The sequence below is a fragment of the Pteronotus mesoamericanus genome, unplaced genomic scaffold (genome assembly GCF_021234165.1).
Source record: "Pteronotus mesoamericanus isolate MK-2021 breed Mesoamerican mustached bat unplaced genomic scaffold, CSHL_Meso_final contig_101, whole genome shotgun sequence".
Classification (NCBI taxonomy): Eukaryota; Metazoa; Chordata; class Mammalia; order Chiroptera; family Mormoopidae; genus Pteronotus; species Pteronotus mesoamericanus.
Genome location: NW_026555001.1, coordinates 25919823 through 25939202, shown reverse-complemented (window position 1 = coordinate 25939202; position 19380 = coordinate 25919823). Strand labels below are relative to the sequence as shown.

At 33.8% G+C, this 19380-nt stretch overlaps 1 protein-coding gene and 1 pseudogene across 2 annotated transcripts in view; one reads left to right on the top strand and one right to left on the bottom strand.

The window, feature by feature from the left end:
- The window catches only part of ROCK2 (Rho associated coiled-coil containing protein kinase 2), a 102740-nt gene that overhangs the window by 21967 nt on the left and 61393 nt on the right, over positions 1–19380 (bottom strand). For both annotated transcript variants that reach the window (XM_054569630.1, XM_054569636.1), the window contains exons 5-17: positions 16359–16619; positions 15906–16050; positions 13359–13497; positions 10690–10781; positions 9670–9829; positions 8071–8131; positions 6129–6208; positions 5924–5972; positions 5214–5349; positions 5022–5113; positions 4546–4792; positions 3966–4072; positions 1575–1734 (exon numbers count right to left, since the gene is read on the bottom strand). In XM_054569630.1, coding sequence (XP_054425605.1) covers positions 1575–1734; positions 3966–4072; positions 4546–4792; positions 5022–5113; positions 5214–5349; positions 5924–5972; positions 6129–6208; positions 8071–8131; positions 9670–9829; positions 10690–10781; positions 13359–13497; positions 15906–16050; positions 16359–16619 — 1729 coding nt within the window. The remainder of the gene's footprint in view (positions 1–1574; positions 1735–3965; positions 4073–4545; positions 4793–5021; positions 5114–5213; positions 5350–5923; positions 5973–6128; positions 6209–8070; positions 8132–9669; positions 9830–10689; positions 10782–13358; positions 13498–15905; positions 16051–16358; positions 16620–19380) is intronic.
- Positions 18125–18976, top strand: LOC129067590 (60S ribosomal protein L7-like; annotated as a pseudogene).

The following is a 19380-nucleotide window of genomic DNA, read 5'->3' as shown; positions in this document are numbered from 1 at the left end:
CCCCATATCTAAATCATTTAATACATATTTATACTAACTAAAAATTAAACCTAAAATTTTCAGTTTTTAATTGTCTTCAAAAGTGTAGAAAAATGAAACTATTTTTCACATACTATTAATAGCAGCTAGCATTTCTAAGCACTTTTCATGTATCACTGCCCTTGGTTTTCACAACAATCTAATATTTTAATTGTCCCTTTATAGGAAACAAGGCATAAAAGGTGTAAGTAACTAGACAAGGTCATGTAAGTAGTAATTCCTTGATGGTGAAGTTATATTCTTAATCAAAGGGGGCAATGATATGTAATGGAAGGGTCAAAGCATTTAGACACAGATTTGAGTGTCTTCTATAATATTTCAGTTTTACGTACTTGCGTAAGATACCAATGTCATCATATATCTTAACCTAGTGTTGTAAAAAGGAGTTTGAAAAAAATTGTAGTTATTATTATACAGAATGTTTATTTTCATCTGTTCAGAGAATAATCTATGAACAAACGTACTCATTTAAAAAAAAAATCACCCTAATGTGGGCACAGAAAATAGAAAGAGGCCTAAGTAAATTTATCAAGGTGACGAAAAAATAGGTTCTATACCTTGTTTTGGGTGATGGTTACACATGTACACCATGAATACGAAAAATGTTCACATTTTATTGCACCAAAGTATACCTCAAGAGAAATTCCATTCTGTTTTCTAGGCCACAGACAGGGAAACCATGGCCCACTAACTACATCTCTTCTAATCCAATTTTTCCAAATAAGGCACCCATTTCATCTTTTATCATCCTGAATTTGTGCCTTAAACTAATATTAACAAAAAGCCCTCCAATTCCAATATATTCACTAATTAAATCCTATTTTTTTGCTAAGTTATTTAAAAATGCTATATTTCAACATGAAATAAAGTTTCTGTTAAGAGATTTATGAATCTTTCATGAGAATATTGATTTACTTTGGAATTTTAAGTTCATCATAATTATTAACAGTTTGAAAAACAAGTAATTAGTCTAAAACAATTCCAAGATGCAGGCTGGCTTGTGGAAAAGTTAGCTCAGTTATTTTACCCTACATTCATTAGTATTGCATGGTTTTGATCAAATTTAGCTAGTATCTTCATTATGCCAGAGCTCAAAATATTCAGTGAGCTATTCCAGTTAACTGTTATTTTAAAATATTTATTTTGAAAGTGGCAGTAACCACAAGCTGATGAAATGTCAAACTAAATATTAAAAAAAAAGAGCACCTCTCCCTAATCTGAGTTGTATATCTATAACTTCACATTCTGTATGCCTGTCACTATTGATAGCACCAAAATATTAATTTCTCTCTGATATAAACATTTTGTTGAGTAATTTTGTTTGGGCCTTCCTGCCTTAGAAAAATGTTGCCACAGGGAGGGGGAAAAATACATACACACAATGTATGTATATACATATAGAGCTTCCATAATAGTGTTTCCCCTCCAGTATTTGATAATAAAATATAAACAAATATTTTCAAAATCAAAGAATTGAACACAGAAACAAGTCTTAGTAAAATGCTCCTAGAAAACCTTCTTATAAAAATGTGTACCTTTCATGGCTTCTGATTTAGCTTCTTCAATGGATTCATAAATCTTATTTTTATCTGCCAGCCGTGCTTTTGTAGCTTTATGTTCAGCTTCTTCTTGTTCCAAGCTCTGCTGTATAACTTTTAGTTGGTATGTCATATCTATCTCCATGTTGTTTTTTTCCTAGTAAAGATAAAATTGGCAGCTATAACAGAAAAGACTGGCTGACAATTTCAAAAGCCTACAAAGGTTTTTTATAGACTTACTAAGAATGACCAATACTTTTCCTCTTCTATTCATTCCAACTCTTTGTACACGTCTCATCTATGTACTCCACCGGTTCTCTTCCCATCGTACCTGTTGCCCACACTTCCACTCTACTATTCTGAGATCCTACTGAGATCACTTGATTTCAATAAAGGGACCCATGATATTCTCAGTATCAAATTCAACAGACACTTTTTAGTCTTTTCCTCATTGGAACTCACTGTTGCCCTTGAAACTATGTGACACTGAACTCACTTGGTTCTTCCTCATCCTGCTCTCATCTTGTGAAGTTTTCTCCCAAACTACCCCTTGAATGTTGGTGTTCTCTGGAGATAGTGTTCTTTAGCCACAAGGCTTCTCCTCTTCCTATATTATTACTTCTCAAACTTTTAAAACATACCAAAAGTTTCCTTTTGCTATATTAATCTCAGGAGATGTGTTTTAAGTTGAGAATCTTTAGTAATAGAAGTCAATTTATTTTCTATATATCCTCAAAAGATTTTCTAATTGTTTTCTATAGTTTGTATCATAAATGTAGGTACTGCTTTTGTGTTTTAAGTAATACTTTTTGTTTTGTGTGCTTTAATACTGAAAATTATTTTTTCACACTAATAATTCACCAATCTTTGCCCTGAAAACCACTGCTCTAAACAAATTCTTCCCAGATGGGCTCTTCCATTTGCATGATTTCAGCTACTTCTATACCAATGACTTGCAAATATTTCTAGCTTCTATTACCATAACATACTGCTTTGTAGATATCTGAATTTGGCTGCCTCACAGGCTGCTCAAACTCACGACTAAAATGGCTCTATTGTTATTTCCTCTGTAAGAGCTATTAATGGCACCAGTCTGTATCTTGTCACAAACTAGGAACCTGAACTCCTTGTTGAGTACTTACTACCCACGTGCCACATCTAATCAATTACTAGGTACGTCAAACATCCTTCCTCTCAGTATTTCTCGGGTGCATCCTTATTTTCCATCCTTTTAACCACTAGTTAGGTCTCCATCATCTGAACACTGGAAAGGCCTGACGGGTCTCTCTACCACTTCTCTTATCCTCCTCCAATCTGTTCTCCACATGGTACATAGTGACTGACCAACTGAAAAATCTTCAGTGGCCATCCATTACTTAAAGAAACTATTAACAGAGTATTCAAAATGTTGCATGATCTAGCTCATGGCTCGCTCTGTAGCCTCACTCTGGCCACTGAATTCCCACTTGTACAGGACTAGATGGCCTACAATCTTTGTAAAATTTCATAGGAATATACCACACCCATTCCTTTAGGTATTGCAGCAAAACTGAGTAGTTGCAACACAGACTCTAAGGCCTGCAAAGCCTAAAATATTTACTATCTTTCTCTTAAAAGATTAAAATTTTTTGTCCCTGCTCTATACTCCAGAAATATTGAACAGTCTGTAATGAAGTAAACAGACTAGACTTTTTCCATTCTCCATTCTCTGTGCCTTTGCCCACGCTGCCCGTCCCAGCTCGGACCGTGCCCTTCCCCTGGCACCCAGCCCTGCCTGTGAGGGACTCCTCCTGCGCACCGACTCAGTGTCCCCTGTCCATACTTCTACCATTCTGTTTACCACACTGCATTGTAATTGTCTCTGTGATTTACTGGTACTCTAGAAATTACCCATTAGCCTGTGAGATTGTTAAAGGCAAGGATTGCAAGCATCCTGATACTTCTGCCACAGATGATACATTAAATACTTAAGTGAATAAATAAGTAAATGAAATATTAACTGCACAGAGTCTAGAAATTATCCCTAGTTTACAGTATTTTTAATGAAAAACTTCTAAATGCCAAAAGTCATAACTTTATGTTACTTTTAAGACATGTAACTAGTGAAAATCTGAGCCTTCCTTGGACCCCTAAAGAGAAGCAGCCTCATTACATACTCCGGGGGAGGCCCTCCCACCATAAGCATCCACCATACTAAGGGCTGCTTATGTGGTGCTACAGCGAGCCTTAAAAATACACATGTATCCCTAGTCTACACAACCAAGTCTAACTATGGAAGAGTCCATGAGTATGCAGAAACAAGGGATTTCCCTCATTTTAGAATAAGTTCTCCAATCTGAAACTCTACAGTCATTTTCTTACACAAATATGAAGCTTAACATATTTTACCTTTTCCAAATCAGTGAATCTCTCCTGTAGTTGTCTCTTTTCCATCTCTACTTTTGCTAATAAGATTTTGCCACTCTTCAAATCTTCTTCTAGGCCAGATATTCTACCTAAAATAGCAACATTTTAAAAACCAAAAAACCCACAAAGTGTGTGTACGTATATACGTAATATATAAAATTATATATGTATAATTAACATATTACATATAATATATACATTAAGAGTAAGAAATTTGGACATCATCTCATACTTTGAAGATGTTATTTATGAGCAGGAATTTTATAACTTGGTATAGTTGATATTGGTATAGTTGATATATTTGAGATACTGCTTTACAGTTAACTGGAACCCAATCTACAACCTTGGAGGTGTCTTGATACTTAAAATACTTCAAACTATTTGAAAGTAAATCTTTTGCTCACAAAATTTAATATTGATATATTTCTAACACCCTAACTTTACATAACAGAATAGTAGTATATTCAGAAATGTGCTACCCCAGCACATTATCCGTCATCTGAATTTACTTCTGAAATATGAATCATTAAGTTGAATTCAAGTGCAATCTCTATGTTAATACCTTGTAAATCATTAATGATCTCTGATCCATGCGTTCGGTCCCTCCTTTCAGATTCTAGAACTGACTGAAGATTGATGAATTCCTTTTCAAGTTTTAACTTGGCGGTCTCCAACAGGCAATTTTTATCCTGTAGATCTCTATTGTTAGATTCCAGCTGCTGAATCTGTTTTGAACTTTCTGCCTGGCTTTTTCTTAACCGAGCTGCAGTATCAGATTCTGTTCGCAGCAAAGCATTGGTTTCATCCAGCTGTTATTCCATTCAAAATTAAACAACAAACACAGGTGTATACAATGAAAATACTCCAGTTTCTTACCCCACAACAAAGTACTTAAAATAAACAAAAACCTAAAAATATTTCCTAATGATTTCTTTTAAAATTAGAGATAAAATGCTTTTGTGCATTCCCAATTAAAACTCTCAATAGGCAGTCATAAATAAAATTCAATATCCTTATTACAAATTGGGATCAACTTACTTGTCTCTGGAGTTGATTCACTTTCTCAGTGGATATTTGAGAGTTCTGGTTTCTTTTTTTCAAATCTTCAAGTTGATCTTTTAAACTGTTAACTATGATAAAAAGCATTTCAGTGGCAAGCTTCAACATAACACACACATACACACACACAATTTTTTTCTTGGTAAGTATTTAATATTCTACACCACAAACCATCATTTTCCAAATTTCGTTTCTTGTCTGCTTCATGATCAGCTTTCCGCTGATATTCTGCATTTTTGTGCTGAAGAAGAGCCTTTTCTCTTTCTAATTGTCTTAATGCCGATTCCACACTTTTCCTTAAGGTAATCTGAAATAGTGCTTAAAGTTATTATCAGGAAAAGAGTATGTATAAAAATCAAATAAAAACAAAAACTATTTCAGTTATTTCAAACAGATTAAAAAGAAACCTAAATAAAAGCTGTAACTACTGTATTAAAACTATAATAATGTTTTCCATATTTTTCAAACAGCACACTACTCTTGAATAATCAATAGTGCTTTGTTTACTATTGAAAGCAAACTTTCTATTTCATCATCATCTTTAAATAATAAAAACATGAATCTAAAATGTTACAAATAAAAATTTAAAAAAAGAAAAAGAAAAATTTAAAGTTCCATTTTTAATCCATGTCAGTAATACAATTTTTTTACTTGAAATATCTGTACATTCTAAATGAACTCAAGCTTTGCAAATATATAAAAAAATGAAGCCTATTATTATGATTATTCTATAATTTTAGTCCTGTCCACCCATGCTCAAGGTAGGTTTTATTACAGATCAAGATATGTATTACTATGGTACCAAGAGAACTCTATAGGTAAGTCAGGCATCAAAACTTTTTATGAACAAAAATGTTAATAAAAGTATAGAGCAACTTTACCTCTTCTTCTAGTTCCTTTACTACTTTCTCTAGGCGAGTATTAACAGATCTAAAGAATTCCAAAAGAAACAGTAAATGAAATAACTCCTAATTTACAATAAAAAACACTTACTATAAATTTGAAAATAATCATATAATTACATTTTTGGTAATATGTTTAAACTTAAATTTTATAATATACTATTTAATAATCTACAAAACATACTTGCACTTCTGCTCTAGTTCCTCTTTGGCTTGTATCTCAGTGCTAAGGTGTTCTTCTAATGTATAGAGTTTTTTCTGAATCTGTTAGAAAACAAGAAACAATAATTAAAAAGTTTGGTCACACTTAAAAGGTGAGAGGCTTAAAGAAAACAATGAAAAGCTTCTCTTTTCTTTCAACTTAATATAATCGCCTCTATTGCACCAGTATTTGTACCTTATAATGTGACTTTTATTTGACAGAGGGAAAAATCATCTCTTGCTTTCTGTCTATGACAGTCCACACGTATGTATGAACACACTACGTAAACATACAAATAAAACTCTAATCTTGGCAGAATTCTTCTACGACACCAAATTTCTCATTCATTATGAATAAAGGATATTCTCCAGTGTTCCTGTGCAGAGATTTTATTTTAAAATATTGTTAGCATTTGTGCTTATAAAAGGTCTACATCTAAAACAAATATTCAGAATATTTTACTGAACATGCTCAAATATATATTAGTATCTTTAAAAGTAAGAATATAAGTTCTTCTTTATATCTTTCTATACAGTGCTGGGCACAGTATTGTAAAGAGCTATAATCAATAACTCTTGAATAAATAAATGATAGCTAGTTAATTACAGGTCATCTCCTTGTTATTCTTTAAATCTTTCAAGGTCAGATCTGTCCGTCTTTAAACAAACTAAAATTAAAGAAAGTATTAAATAATCCATTTTTGGAGCATTATTAGCTTTATAAAGGATTTAACTTTCTGAGTTCCTCTTGAGCCTTAGGTACAGTGGCAGACACTTAACATATGTGGTCTCATTAATCCTAACAAACACCCTAAGGGGATGGGAGTGTTACATCTACTCAGTAAAAAAACTAAAATCCAAAAAAGGTAAATAACTGGGCCAAGATAGCACAGCTAATAAGTGACAGTACAAAAGTACAACCCAAGTGGTTTAGATTCCAAAGCCAATATTCTTGGTAGTGATTATATTTTGCAGTTTCTTAAATATTTCATATACCTTAAACAAAACTGTATTTTTCCCTAATAGGAACATATAGGCCAATGAACTAGTCAAATTTAATGACTATTGTATTAACATAATTTGATCACACCTGTTATCACATGCTAATCAGAAGTTCTTGCTGCCAGTTGTATGTCTTTGAGAAATAAAAACAAGAAATACATAATATATATTTTAAATAACAGATCCATAGGAGCAATAATGAAAGGGATACTTGGTAGGAAAAAGGTTGGGAACTTCTCTCTTGGGAGATGTAGTACTCCAAGTGCTAAATGAAATAAGGCTATATCAAAACACTGCTAGAGTGATGAGTTTTCCTCAGTTTTTCAAGATATATGACATCAACATACCTCTTGACTTTCCTATTTAAAACAAACAAACAAAAACACAGAAAACATTAAAATGCTTGTTTTGCTTTATAAAATTCCTAAAACACACATCATACCAAAATTATCCAATCAAATGTTTTAGTTTTTATAAGTTTTGAAGAGAAAAATGGTTAGTATCAAAAAATACTGTAACAGTTTGATAAAATTATCCTTTATATGAATTCATTGCTAAATATTCAAAATTTTAATCTTTCCATTATTTCTGCACTCTTACAACTTATCATCTATACTTTTATAGAACTAAGACTATAAAATTTTCTAATTGGTATTATAGGTGTTCATAGCCATGTTCTATCACTTTTGCTACTAAAATTAAGCCTAAAGCCATGTATAATTCATCATTTTACTAGCCATTGTATCTTGTACAATACCTACCAAATAAATGAATTATTTCAATGTTATGCTGAATTGTATTGCAACAAGGAATGCTATCTAATGATTCAAAAAGTAGCATCAAATAAACTTTTAAAAATATATGGACGTTACTAAAATATTTGAACATGTGACTAAAATAGAATAGTTAAAATTTATACATACTTCATTTTTCCTTGATTGTACTGAATCATTTTCTCTACAAGATGGAGAGTCACTTAATAACCTAGAGGAGAGGGCAGGAAAATATTTGCATGTCATTTTAGTCCATTTTCTAACACCGAGTTATGCTCAAACTTAAATTCCAATCACAAAGGTTTCTTTTTTTTCACTTCAACTTATTTTAAATGAAGCAACATTTTCCCCTCTAGACATTTATGCCATTTTCAATAAAATGAAATGCTAAACTTTTCTTGCCTCACTCTTATCAGATATTCTGTTATTTAACATTACTAAAATTGGAGTCACTAATCTTCCTCTTCGTCTCGGTTTCCTGTAGCTGTTTTATTATTCTTTTTTAGATACTCTCTAGAAAGAGACATCTCTTCTCCTTTTCAAAGATAACATCTCTTGATCTCTGGGCCTTAATACATAAATGAACACTTGTATTTAACTGTCAATTTTTCTTTTAACTGGGTCCTTTTTCAATGCCAATAAACATTCTTAGGTTTCTCTGTGCACTGATACCCTCATTTTTGTCAGCATTACAATCTTCAGAACACTACTGGTAGCTGGGTGACCAATTCTTCCGGGGACTCTTCTCCAGTTTTAGTATGAAAGTCCTGCACCACACCCTAGGAAATCCCTCAGTGCTGGCAAATCATAATGCATGGTCACCCCTGTCATTACACGTGAAAATATTAAAAGTTTCTCCAATTGTCTTTAATGCTTCACTCAACTACTTAACAGTTTTCAGTGGCTCCTCACTACCTGTAAAGCCAAAAGTTCCTTAGCCCAGCACACAACAATCATCTGTTGCATAATTCTTCCCCTAAATTCCAACATCAATATATTTTCTAATCTTGCCCCCCAAAAACTCACTTTGGTTGGCCAGTATTTACTGAGAGACGTGTGCTAGGCTCTGTGCTAGACAGAAGGATTCAGGCCAGTAAACTGGAGTCTTACCAAGTCCCCCGAACAGTCCCAACCCAGTAGCACCTATCCTGTTTGGGCCCCACTGGGTTACACTGCGCTGCTCTCAATGTGTGCTTGTTTACACTCCAGACTTTTGCTTCCAATACTCACTACCCACATCTTGGCCACTCAAAAAGCCCTTTCTTATCTTTACATTTGGCCAAAATGCCACCTTTTCCCTGAGGTCTTGCCTAACTTCTCTCTACCCTCAACTCAAAGAGACATGACTTCGAATTTTCTTCCAAACAATCTCAGTTTTGGGGTTCTTTTCTTAAGGCAAATATCATATTCTACCCTTCATTATGAGTATATTATCTTCTCATATTCTTCATTAGCTGACAAATTCCTTCAAAAGGAGGTATTTGGTCTTATCTACCGCCCCAACAAATACAGAACACTGCCTTGCACTCATTTGTAAATGAGTATCATATAGCATTTTAGAAATAAAATAATGAAATTAAAGGGAATCACAATCACAAAGATTTCTTTTTGTAACTCTCTTGATAGTCCTTTTGGAAAAAACCCAAAGCTTAAAACAAATGAATACTTCTTATATAATTCAGTCTTGAAGTAAGACAGCTCTTTATAATAACACTCTGAAAACAAAAATGTAAAAAACAAATCACATACAAATTTTCTCTGTAGTAGGTAAATCCTATAAAAGGCAGCTGATTTCCCACAAAGGCTTTAGGAATTGGGAAGGTTTCTACATCTCCTTTATCATCTTCAATGTCATCAAAATTGCTGCTGTCTATGTCACTGCTGAGTTCAGGGACTACCGGAGCTGCCGCTATTAAAAGAAATGAATTAGTTCATTCATAATAAAAAATAAATCAATAAACCACCCCTACTTTGTTATATGTTATTAATAATAAAGTAATATTAACACACTGTACATCAATAATACATAACTAATTCATAACAATATGTTTACGATTTACTAGAGAAAATTTTAGTAATATTATTTCCCACATTTAGTAACACATTTCAAAGAATTAAAGTTTCATACGTATTTTATTACTACATTAGATCAGTTTTAAATACAGATAAATCAACTAAACAAGAAAAGCAGTAAGATCTTACTCTAGGTATTAAAATTACAAGCAGACAGGGTGTAAGAGAGGCAACTGATCTACAAAATTACAAGCAGCAAAACACATTCCTTGGACTTTGGTTTTCCACATTCTTTAAGTAGAAACATTTCTTACTCTTAAGATAAATTATTGTCCAATATACTTAAAGTTAAAATGAATTACTGTGTTTCACCTAGTATTTACCAGAGTATGGTTTCCATATAGTAATCATTTAGTGATTTATTAATTCAAACACATTCAAATTAAAGTTTATATTTCCCCATTCTGCAAATTACTGAGATCCATAAAATTTACCTTGACAAAGTAAGAAACCTAAAATGTTTACTATAAAAGTATTGGGAAATATTGTTAATAAATACACACTTATTGTATGTTTACTTTGCTAAAATATTCAAGTTAATATTAATTTAGTTATAAATATTGTCACTGAACAAATTTGAAATGAAACCTCTCAATTTAAAAATTAGCATTAGGTGTATGAAACATTCTTGTTAATTCAAAAAAGAGAGCAATTTAAAATGTGATGGAATGGAAATATTTAAATTTATTGACTTACTCTCTCTTATGTTATCCCAATTCCATTGATCATTCTTAAAGAAAGGATGTTGTTTGATTTCTTCTACACCATTTCTCCCAAGACGTACCTCCCTAAGCAATGCAGACAAAGATTATGTAAAAAGTTAGGTTAGGAATAGACAAAAATATTAACTCTTATCTCAACAAGGATCAAAAATGAGGATAACAAATGAGTTTGAGACATCTTTTTAAAAAGCTTCAGCATAAATGTTTCTCCAAAAAAAGCTATCTTAAGTTTATAGTATATAATATCTATAGGTAGATTAAAAAGAGTGTAATATATGTATTGGGTTGGCCGAAAAGTTCATTTAGTTTTTTCCATACAATGGCTCTAGTAAATGTCTAGTAAATGTTTAACTTCATTCAAAACAATTTTGTTAAGATTGTATTGTGACAGCTGTCATATCAGTGTGCATTTAAAAGATAGTTTTCAAAATTGGGGAATTTTTGTGTAGCCACTTTAATATTGAAATGGGAGAAAATATGCACCATTTTCGGCATATTATTATGCTTAATGATTTCGAAAGGTAAAAACGGAGCTAAAATACAAAAATAAAATTTTGTGCAGTGTATGCTGATGGTGCTATGACTCACTGAATGTGTCAAAAGTTGTTTGCAAAGTTTAGTGCTGGACATTTCTCACTGGAAGATGCTCCATGGTTGGGGCGACCAGTTGAAGTTAATAGCATCAAATCAAGACTTTAATTGAGAAGAGTCGATGTTATACTACATGGGAGATAGTCAACATACTTAAAATACCCAAATCAATAAAGTTATTGATGAAAATGAAAAATATGTCTTTTATTTTACAGAAAAAACCACACGAACTTGTTGGCCAACACAATTAATGACCTGGAAAGTTAAATATATTTCAATCTGTAGTTTGTGTCAAACAAAAGTACACATGAGACTTTCAAATAAAAAAACTCACCTGTGCACGCCAAAACGGCATGACCAACTTTAGGGTGTAAAATGAACAAAGATCTAACTTCTAGCCCAGAAGAGTTACCAAACCTAATAAATATGTTATTTTAAGAATTTTCTCCCCTTCTTAAAAAGAAATTACATACTGTACTTGAAGCTACCTATATTTACTGTGATAAATTATAATTCGATATTTATATTAAAATAATTATTCTGAATACAAGAAAAATGTGAAAGATTTCATTCTTTGACCCTTTGATTCTTCAATTAAAACTGTATGAAAAAAATTTTTCAAAAAATTTATGAAAAATAAAATGTATTCTTTTATATGCCCTGGAACAATGTTAAATATAAGGAGAAAACCCTGTAAACTTTATAGGGACGTGCTCCTAGCCACAAGGATGACATTAAAATCCTTTCAAAACTGCAACCTCCTTCCCAACAAATTGCTACAGCAAATCTTTCATGAATGGTACTCCTTTCAATGACATATGCTATATCCTGTTTTATCTTTCAGGATATGGTCATCCTATCAAATCAAAACAGTATACAGGCTCTGTTCTGAGTTTCTCAGCATGGGTTGTACATTAATTATGTAATTAACAAATATTAAAGTTTTATTCTACAAATGATTGATAAACATAAAAATGATCAGCCTCTCTAACGAGGAAAAATATAAATAACTTTTCTTGCTTCAGATGGAAAAAGAAAAAAATTCGTAATATTCAGTTTGATGAAAATGAGGGAAACAATTAGTTACTAAAAATATTCTCTGATGTGACTTCTCAATGTCAATTTTGCAATATCATTCAATTCCCAGAATTCCACCTGTAAGATTCTATCCTACAAAAAGTATGCAAAGATCACTATAAGGATAGTCACTATAGTACTTCTTGTAACAGCATCACCTAACAAACATGAGGTGTGCTAAGGAATCATAGCATTTTAGAGCTATAAATGCCCTTACTTTTTAGTCTATTCTGATCCCATCATTTTAGGGATGAATAAAATTATTTAAAAAAAAAAAGTAAAATAATTTCCGTAAGATCATAGAGCTAATAAGTAAAGTTGGATGGGAGAGCAAGCAACTTCTTCTATGTGTTGGCCCTTTGATAGGATGACCCGTCACAAATATAAATGGGAAACCAGAAAAGAACTGACTAGAGAATCAAGGAAGAAACTCTGAATAGCTGTCTAGCTTCTCTTTCTGAGGCTGGTTTTCACAATGTTGTTCATCTATTTTGTTTTAAGAAATATAGAATTTCCAGGACAGACTTGATCATATTCAAATGCAAATAAAAACAGGCTGGAAAGTAGGCACTTGCAAGTCAAACACAAACAGTTTTTGAGATTATAATCTGTTGAGTATTTTTCTGCACAAAATGCTCCTCTCAAAAATTGTGCAACATGGGTAACATGGCGTAAGCCACCTTAGAGGAGAAAAAGTGAATAATACAAAAGTTGTATTTCTCTCAAATGCATTATTTTACAAAGTTCTATTCTTTTTTCTTTTCAGAGTTAAATTACAATTGGGCTGCAAACACAAAATGACAAGGTAACCCAACCCCAGGCTTAGCAGTGAAAAAAGGCTAACCCAGAATTAAATGCAATTTAGATAAGGCGAGAGATTGATTTCATACGTAACTAAGAGTTAGGTATGCTTTCATCTCTGCAAGTTTGAAAGTTAAAGGTATCATCTCCACAAAGACCGTCAACGAATATTACCTATCTGTGAGGAAGGCACAGATGAGATTCTTCGCATGTTTAGAAATTTCTGCGTCTTCAGGGAAACATAGGGAGTTTTTATGATCCATAATTTTGCTATATGTTCCTACAAGTGAATCTGCATAAAATGGAGTATCCCCTAAAATTTCAAGAAAGAAGATATTAAGTATAATAGAGAGTATAAATTAAAAATCTTCCATCTAATACTTATGTTAAGTTTAAATTTGTCACATGCATGAAAAAACGGTCATTAGCCAGAAGTCTCATTAAAAAGCGGACAGCTATAAACCAAGGTTATATTTAAATTTTAACCATACCAACGAACCATCAACCTTTATAAGCAAAATAAAATCAATGCTAATTCTAAAATTTTGTGGGTTTTTTTGGTAATGGGAAACAATTTACTGAATAATTAAAGAAAAAGTTTACTAAGTGAAGTGAGATCAGTCAAAGTCCTCTAAAGCTTGACTTTAATCGTGGACTGGCCTTTTGAGATTTCTCTCTAGAGCTCTGTCATACAATACAGAAGCCACTAATCACATGTGGCAATTTAAAATTAAATTAATTACCATTAAACAAACTGAAAAATTCAGTTCCCTAGTCCACTATCCACATTTCAAGTGTTCGATGTGGCCAGGGATGCCACAGTGAGCGCACAGATGTAAATCCTTTTCATCATGACAGGCCGGATGGTGCAGCTCTGAGTTGGACCAGCCTATTATTTTATATATGAGGAAGCCAGGCCCAGATAGATGACATGTGATTTGCCTAAGATGACACATTATCTAGAGCTGAAAATGGCAAAAATGGTCTCCCACTGCAGTGTCTGTGAGGACTACGGACTGAGACATGTAGAAAGACAGAAAAAGCTGAAGGCATCATTTTTGTCAGTGCTCATCTAAAGCCACAAGGGCTAAAGGCCCTGCTATTATGCCTGAACTACAAGTCACCTTGGTACAAAACACTTTCCCAAAGCAGACAACCCAAAACTTCAAAAATGGGTATTCAGGTAGGTAGTTTTTACTTGTTTTCAAAGGGGAGTGGAAGGAAGCTTTGAATTCAAGATTCTTCTAGTGCCATTTTTAATTGCAACAGAAGCCTTTAAATGAACTCCAGTGCCAACCAACATGAGCAAGCACCAGAGTAAGCTCAGAATACTGCAAATTGATGCCATTGAAAACCATTAAATCCAGCTCTCAGAGTTGAAAACAGTGGCAGAAATTTAAATGGCCTCTTCAAATGAGCCACATGACTTCCTACAAAGTATATTATTTTCTAAATCCCTAGGAGAGTCTAGGCAAATAATAGAATATATTCTACTTTCAAAGGACTACAAGACACACCTAACGCATCATCAGATCGGGCCAGAGGTGGGGAGAGTGGACTGTTACCTGGAAATATATGGTGAAAACAAAGAGACCCACTACAAAGACAAGGTCTAAAACAAAGCTGTTCATGCCATTACATAATACCAAGCATAGCAAGAATAACAGTACATCCACATGATGGGCATCAAGAGAAAGCAATTTATGTCACAAAATTATTATTACTTCCCTAATTATTACTTAAACTTGGCATTTACCAAAATGTTCTGGTTCTCTTAAAGCAGTAACAGTACTCAATTATTGTACAGATTTTATAGGTTTTCTACTACCAATTTCTTTTAGGGTCATCATCTACAAAGTAAACTCCCCACTTTCTAAAAATATATTCTCAGCTCTAAAGTAATTTCATATAATATTATTAGCCTTATCACACTTGCCTCAGAAAGGAGACCTGGCTACATCTCCCCTCTTCCCCAAGTCAAATGATTCAGTCACTGAGTTCCTTAGCCAGAGATGTGTGTGTGTCCCTAGCACTTATGAATGGGAAATCTTAAGAATGAAATCTATGATGTAAAGAAAAGTTTTAAAACACTTAAGCCTTTTAAATTCTTATTTGGTTAAAGTAAAAAATTGTTAAATTTGACTTTTCTGAGACTGAAATATTATAAAATATATTTATCTTGATAGTCAAATGGTCAATGACTACATGATTTGTTTTACTGGGATTTCAAGCCAAATATATAAATAAGTAATAAGTATAAGAAATACAGTTAACAAAAACCACTAACATAATTACATAAACAGACTAAAAAGTATTTTCAGTTCTCTATTATTATTGGAACAAATATGAACAGCTTTATATTTAAGATATCTACAACAAATACTATTAATCAAACAAATCTTGGCATGGAGGCCCATTGTAGCTGTAAACTTGCTTCCTGTTGTATAGTCTTAACAAAAAGGTCTCCTGGAGGAGTATTTCCTAGCAGTTTCCTTTCAATCCCTTTCATATTCCACTCAATCAATTTGCCAGTATGAGATTTGGCTTTAATTCTCCAATTAACAATTTGTCACATCAGTCATTACTAATTCAAAGTTTTCAGAAATTCTACTTTTTCCCTAGGACACATGTAATTAATTTCTTTATATTCCCAAATTCTTGCACTATAACTAAAGTATCATGAGATGGGTTTTGAAAAAAGAACATTAAATATTTACTTACCCACCAGCATCTCAAAAAGGAAAACACCCACCGACCACCAGTCACATTCTCGTCCATAGTAACCATCACCCCCTTGTGACTTTAGAACCTCAGGTGATATATAGTCAGGTGTTCCAACTGCTGTGTCACAATGCACCATGCCTGTCTGGGGAAATAGCACAGACAGAGAAAAGAAGATGTGTGTAAAAACACACAAAAATGCACCTAATTCGTTTATTATTATACACAAGTGATATAAACTGCTACCAACAGAACTTCATTGCGTGGCTCTGACAGGACAGAGAACAAATGCATTATGAAATACATAAAAATTTGGACATTTTACTACCTTGATTGAGTCATAGCAAAACTAAATTTATTTTTGTTTAAAACTCTAAAGTTCAGGTTTGAAGTGCTTCTTCTATTTTTGTTTCTCAAAAAACCCCAGCATTTTTTTCCTTGTTTAGTACTTACTTCATCCATCTTCATACATGTGCCAAAATCCGCTAATTTGAGATGTCCATGTTTGTCCAAAAGCATGTTGTCAGGCTTTACGTCTCTGTGAATTAAACCCATGGAATGGATGGCATCCAGAGCAAGAACCACTTCCGCAGTGTAAAATTTGGCCCATTTCTCAGGTACGTCATAATTACTCATAAGGTTTACAAGGTCTCCACCAGGCATGTACTCCATTACCATGTACAGATACTTATCATCTTGAAAGGCACAAAAGAGCTGAAAAACAATCAAGAAGAAAACAATTTTTTTAAAGAAAGAAAGAAAACCCAAACCATAAACAGAAAACCAAAAAAAATGTTATCAACTGAAAAAAAACCCCACAAATTATTTTATATCCAAAACCAAGTTGAACTTTATGAAATCTTTGATTTTAGATTGATTTGGACATATTTAAAGGAAATCAGCTACCTCTGAAGGAAAGCAGTGCAATTCTGATGCTAAACACCTACAGTAGTATTGGATCCCACAGTCTAAGGGCTCAGGCCCCCACAGGACTGCCCTTGCTTGAGACATCAGCCACACTTGGGGAGTCCCCCGGTTACCTGCCTGGGTGACTCCAAAAACTGTACTTACGGTCACAGTTTTATTATAAAGGGCACACACAGGGTGAAGTCTAGGAGAGAGCACAGAGTGTCTGTGCCTTCTTGTGGGATCAGGGTGCACCACAGTCTGCACATCAATGTGTAAACCAGTCAGGAAGCTCCACTGAGTGTCAGCGTCCAGAGCTTTAATTAGGGCCTCATCACAGAGGCCCCCTTAAACAAATCACTGGCCATGCGCTTCAGCTCAGTCTTCAGCTTTCTTCTCCTCCCTGGAGTCTGGGCAGTTTGGTCTTTCTGGTGACCAGTCAGTCCTCTCTCAAAGCTATCTGAAGGCTACCAGGAGTTGTCTCTTTAGCATAACAGAGATTTCTATCACTGTGGAAATTCAAGCACTTTTAAAAGCTCTGTGCTATGAACTGGGGGCAAGGAAAATATATTCTTTGTTATACCATACCATACAATGAAATATCATTCAGCACTAAAAAGAAATGAAGTACAATACATGGTACAATATACATGAACTTTAAAACAGTATACGAAGGGGAAAGAGACCTGATTCAAAACACAACTATTGTATGATTCCATTTACCAAAAATGTCCAGAAAAGGCCAATCTATAGAGATAGTAAGCACATCAGTGGTTACTACCTGGGGCTGGGAAGAAAATGGGAAATGACTATAAATGAGTACAAATTATCATTTGGGGATGCTAAAAATGTTCTAAAATCAGATTTAGTGATGGGTACAACTGTAAATTTCTTAAAAATCACTGAATTATACAAGTTGGTCTGCAAATAACTTAATAATGCAGCTTTAATCACAAGAGACAAAAACTGAAAACAACCTGAATGTCCTGAACAAATGAATGAACAAATTGTCATATAGCCATGTAACGGAACATTATTTGGCAATAAAAAGGAATGAACTATTGAAATATTACATCATGGATAAGTCTCAAGACAATTTTGCTGAATGAAAGAAGCCAAGTGGGATGGGTTTAAAATTAGATTGGAGGCTGGAGAAGAAAAGGTAAGTGAACTTAAAGATGTAGCACAAAAACTATATGAGGTACACCAGAACAACAACAAAAAGTCTGGAAAAAAATTAAAAAACAGAGTATCAGTTACCCACACGACAACATCAAGCAGACTATATATGTGTAACTTAGGTTGGACAAAGAGGCTGAAGAGCTGAGACAAAAAAAACACTTGAAGGAATAATGGCCAGCTCTTTTCTGGCTGGAACCACAGAGAGCGCAGAAAAGAAGGAGGATCCTGTTATGCCAGAAACCCTTAAAAAAAAAAGGAAAGGAATTTCGCAGAGCTGAAGATCAAGTGCCTGAGAAAGAAGTTTATGCAAAAGATACCTTGAAAGGTAAGGTTATCTATGAAAAAGCTCAGCGCTATAACTTGAAATATAGGCATGTACAGAATTGAGTCCAATGGCTAGGACGGCAAGAAAAGCTGGCAACTTCTCTCTACCTGCAGAGCCCAAACTGGCATTTGCCATCAGGGTCAGCAGTATCAATAATGTATGCCCAAAGGTCTGAATGGTGCTGCAGCTTCTTCGCCTTCACCCGATCTTCAATGGCACCTTTATTAAGCTCAAGAAAACTTCGATTAACATGCTGAGAAATGTGGAACCATATATTGGATGGGGGTAACCAAACCTGAAGTCAGTAGATGAACTGATCTACAAGTGTGGTTAGGACAAAATCAACAACAACAACAACAACAACAACAACAAATTGCCCTGACAGATGACACACTGATTCAATCTCTTGGTAAATACGGAATCACTGGCATGGAGGATCTGATTCATGAGATCTATACTGCTGGAAAATGCCTCACAGAAACAAACAACTTCTTCTGGCCCTTCATATTATCTTCTCCACACGGCAGAATGAAGGAAAAGGCCATCCATTTTATAGTAGGTGATGCTGGCCATAGGGACGACCAGATCAACAGACTTAGGAGATGAACGAACTAAGGTGTCTACCATGGTTAATCAGGTCAGTTAATCCTGTGGAGGTCATGGCAGATCTGAAAGATGCAAACTCTTTTCTTAAATACTGTTACATATATCAGGTGCACCCATTCAAGGTCTTGACTAGCTGCACATTTCTATGTGACTAATGTTAAGCCATAATGCTTAAGCCGTCATTTTGGTTATAACACATGTTTCGTAAGGGTGTGTGATATTTGATAGTCAATTGTATCTGAGAGATACTGGGAACTCCGAAGTCTGTGCTGATGTAGTTATTTGTCATTTACCATTGAAAATGGCTGGAAAAATATATTGATTCAATAATCCAAGAGATGTTGAAGAACTTCAGCGAATACTACTCGAGTCCAATGATGAGAATGACAGTGTCAAATGTGAAAAGTGATTTGTAAGATGAAGATTATGTGAAAGTCCGTTCAGAAGATTTGAATA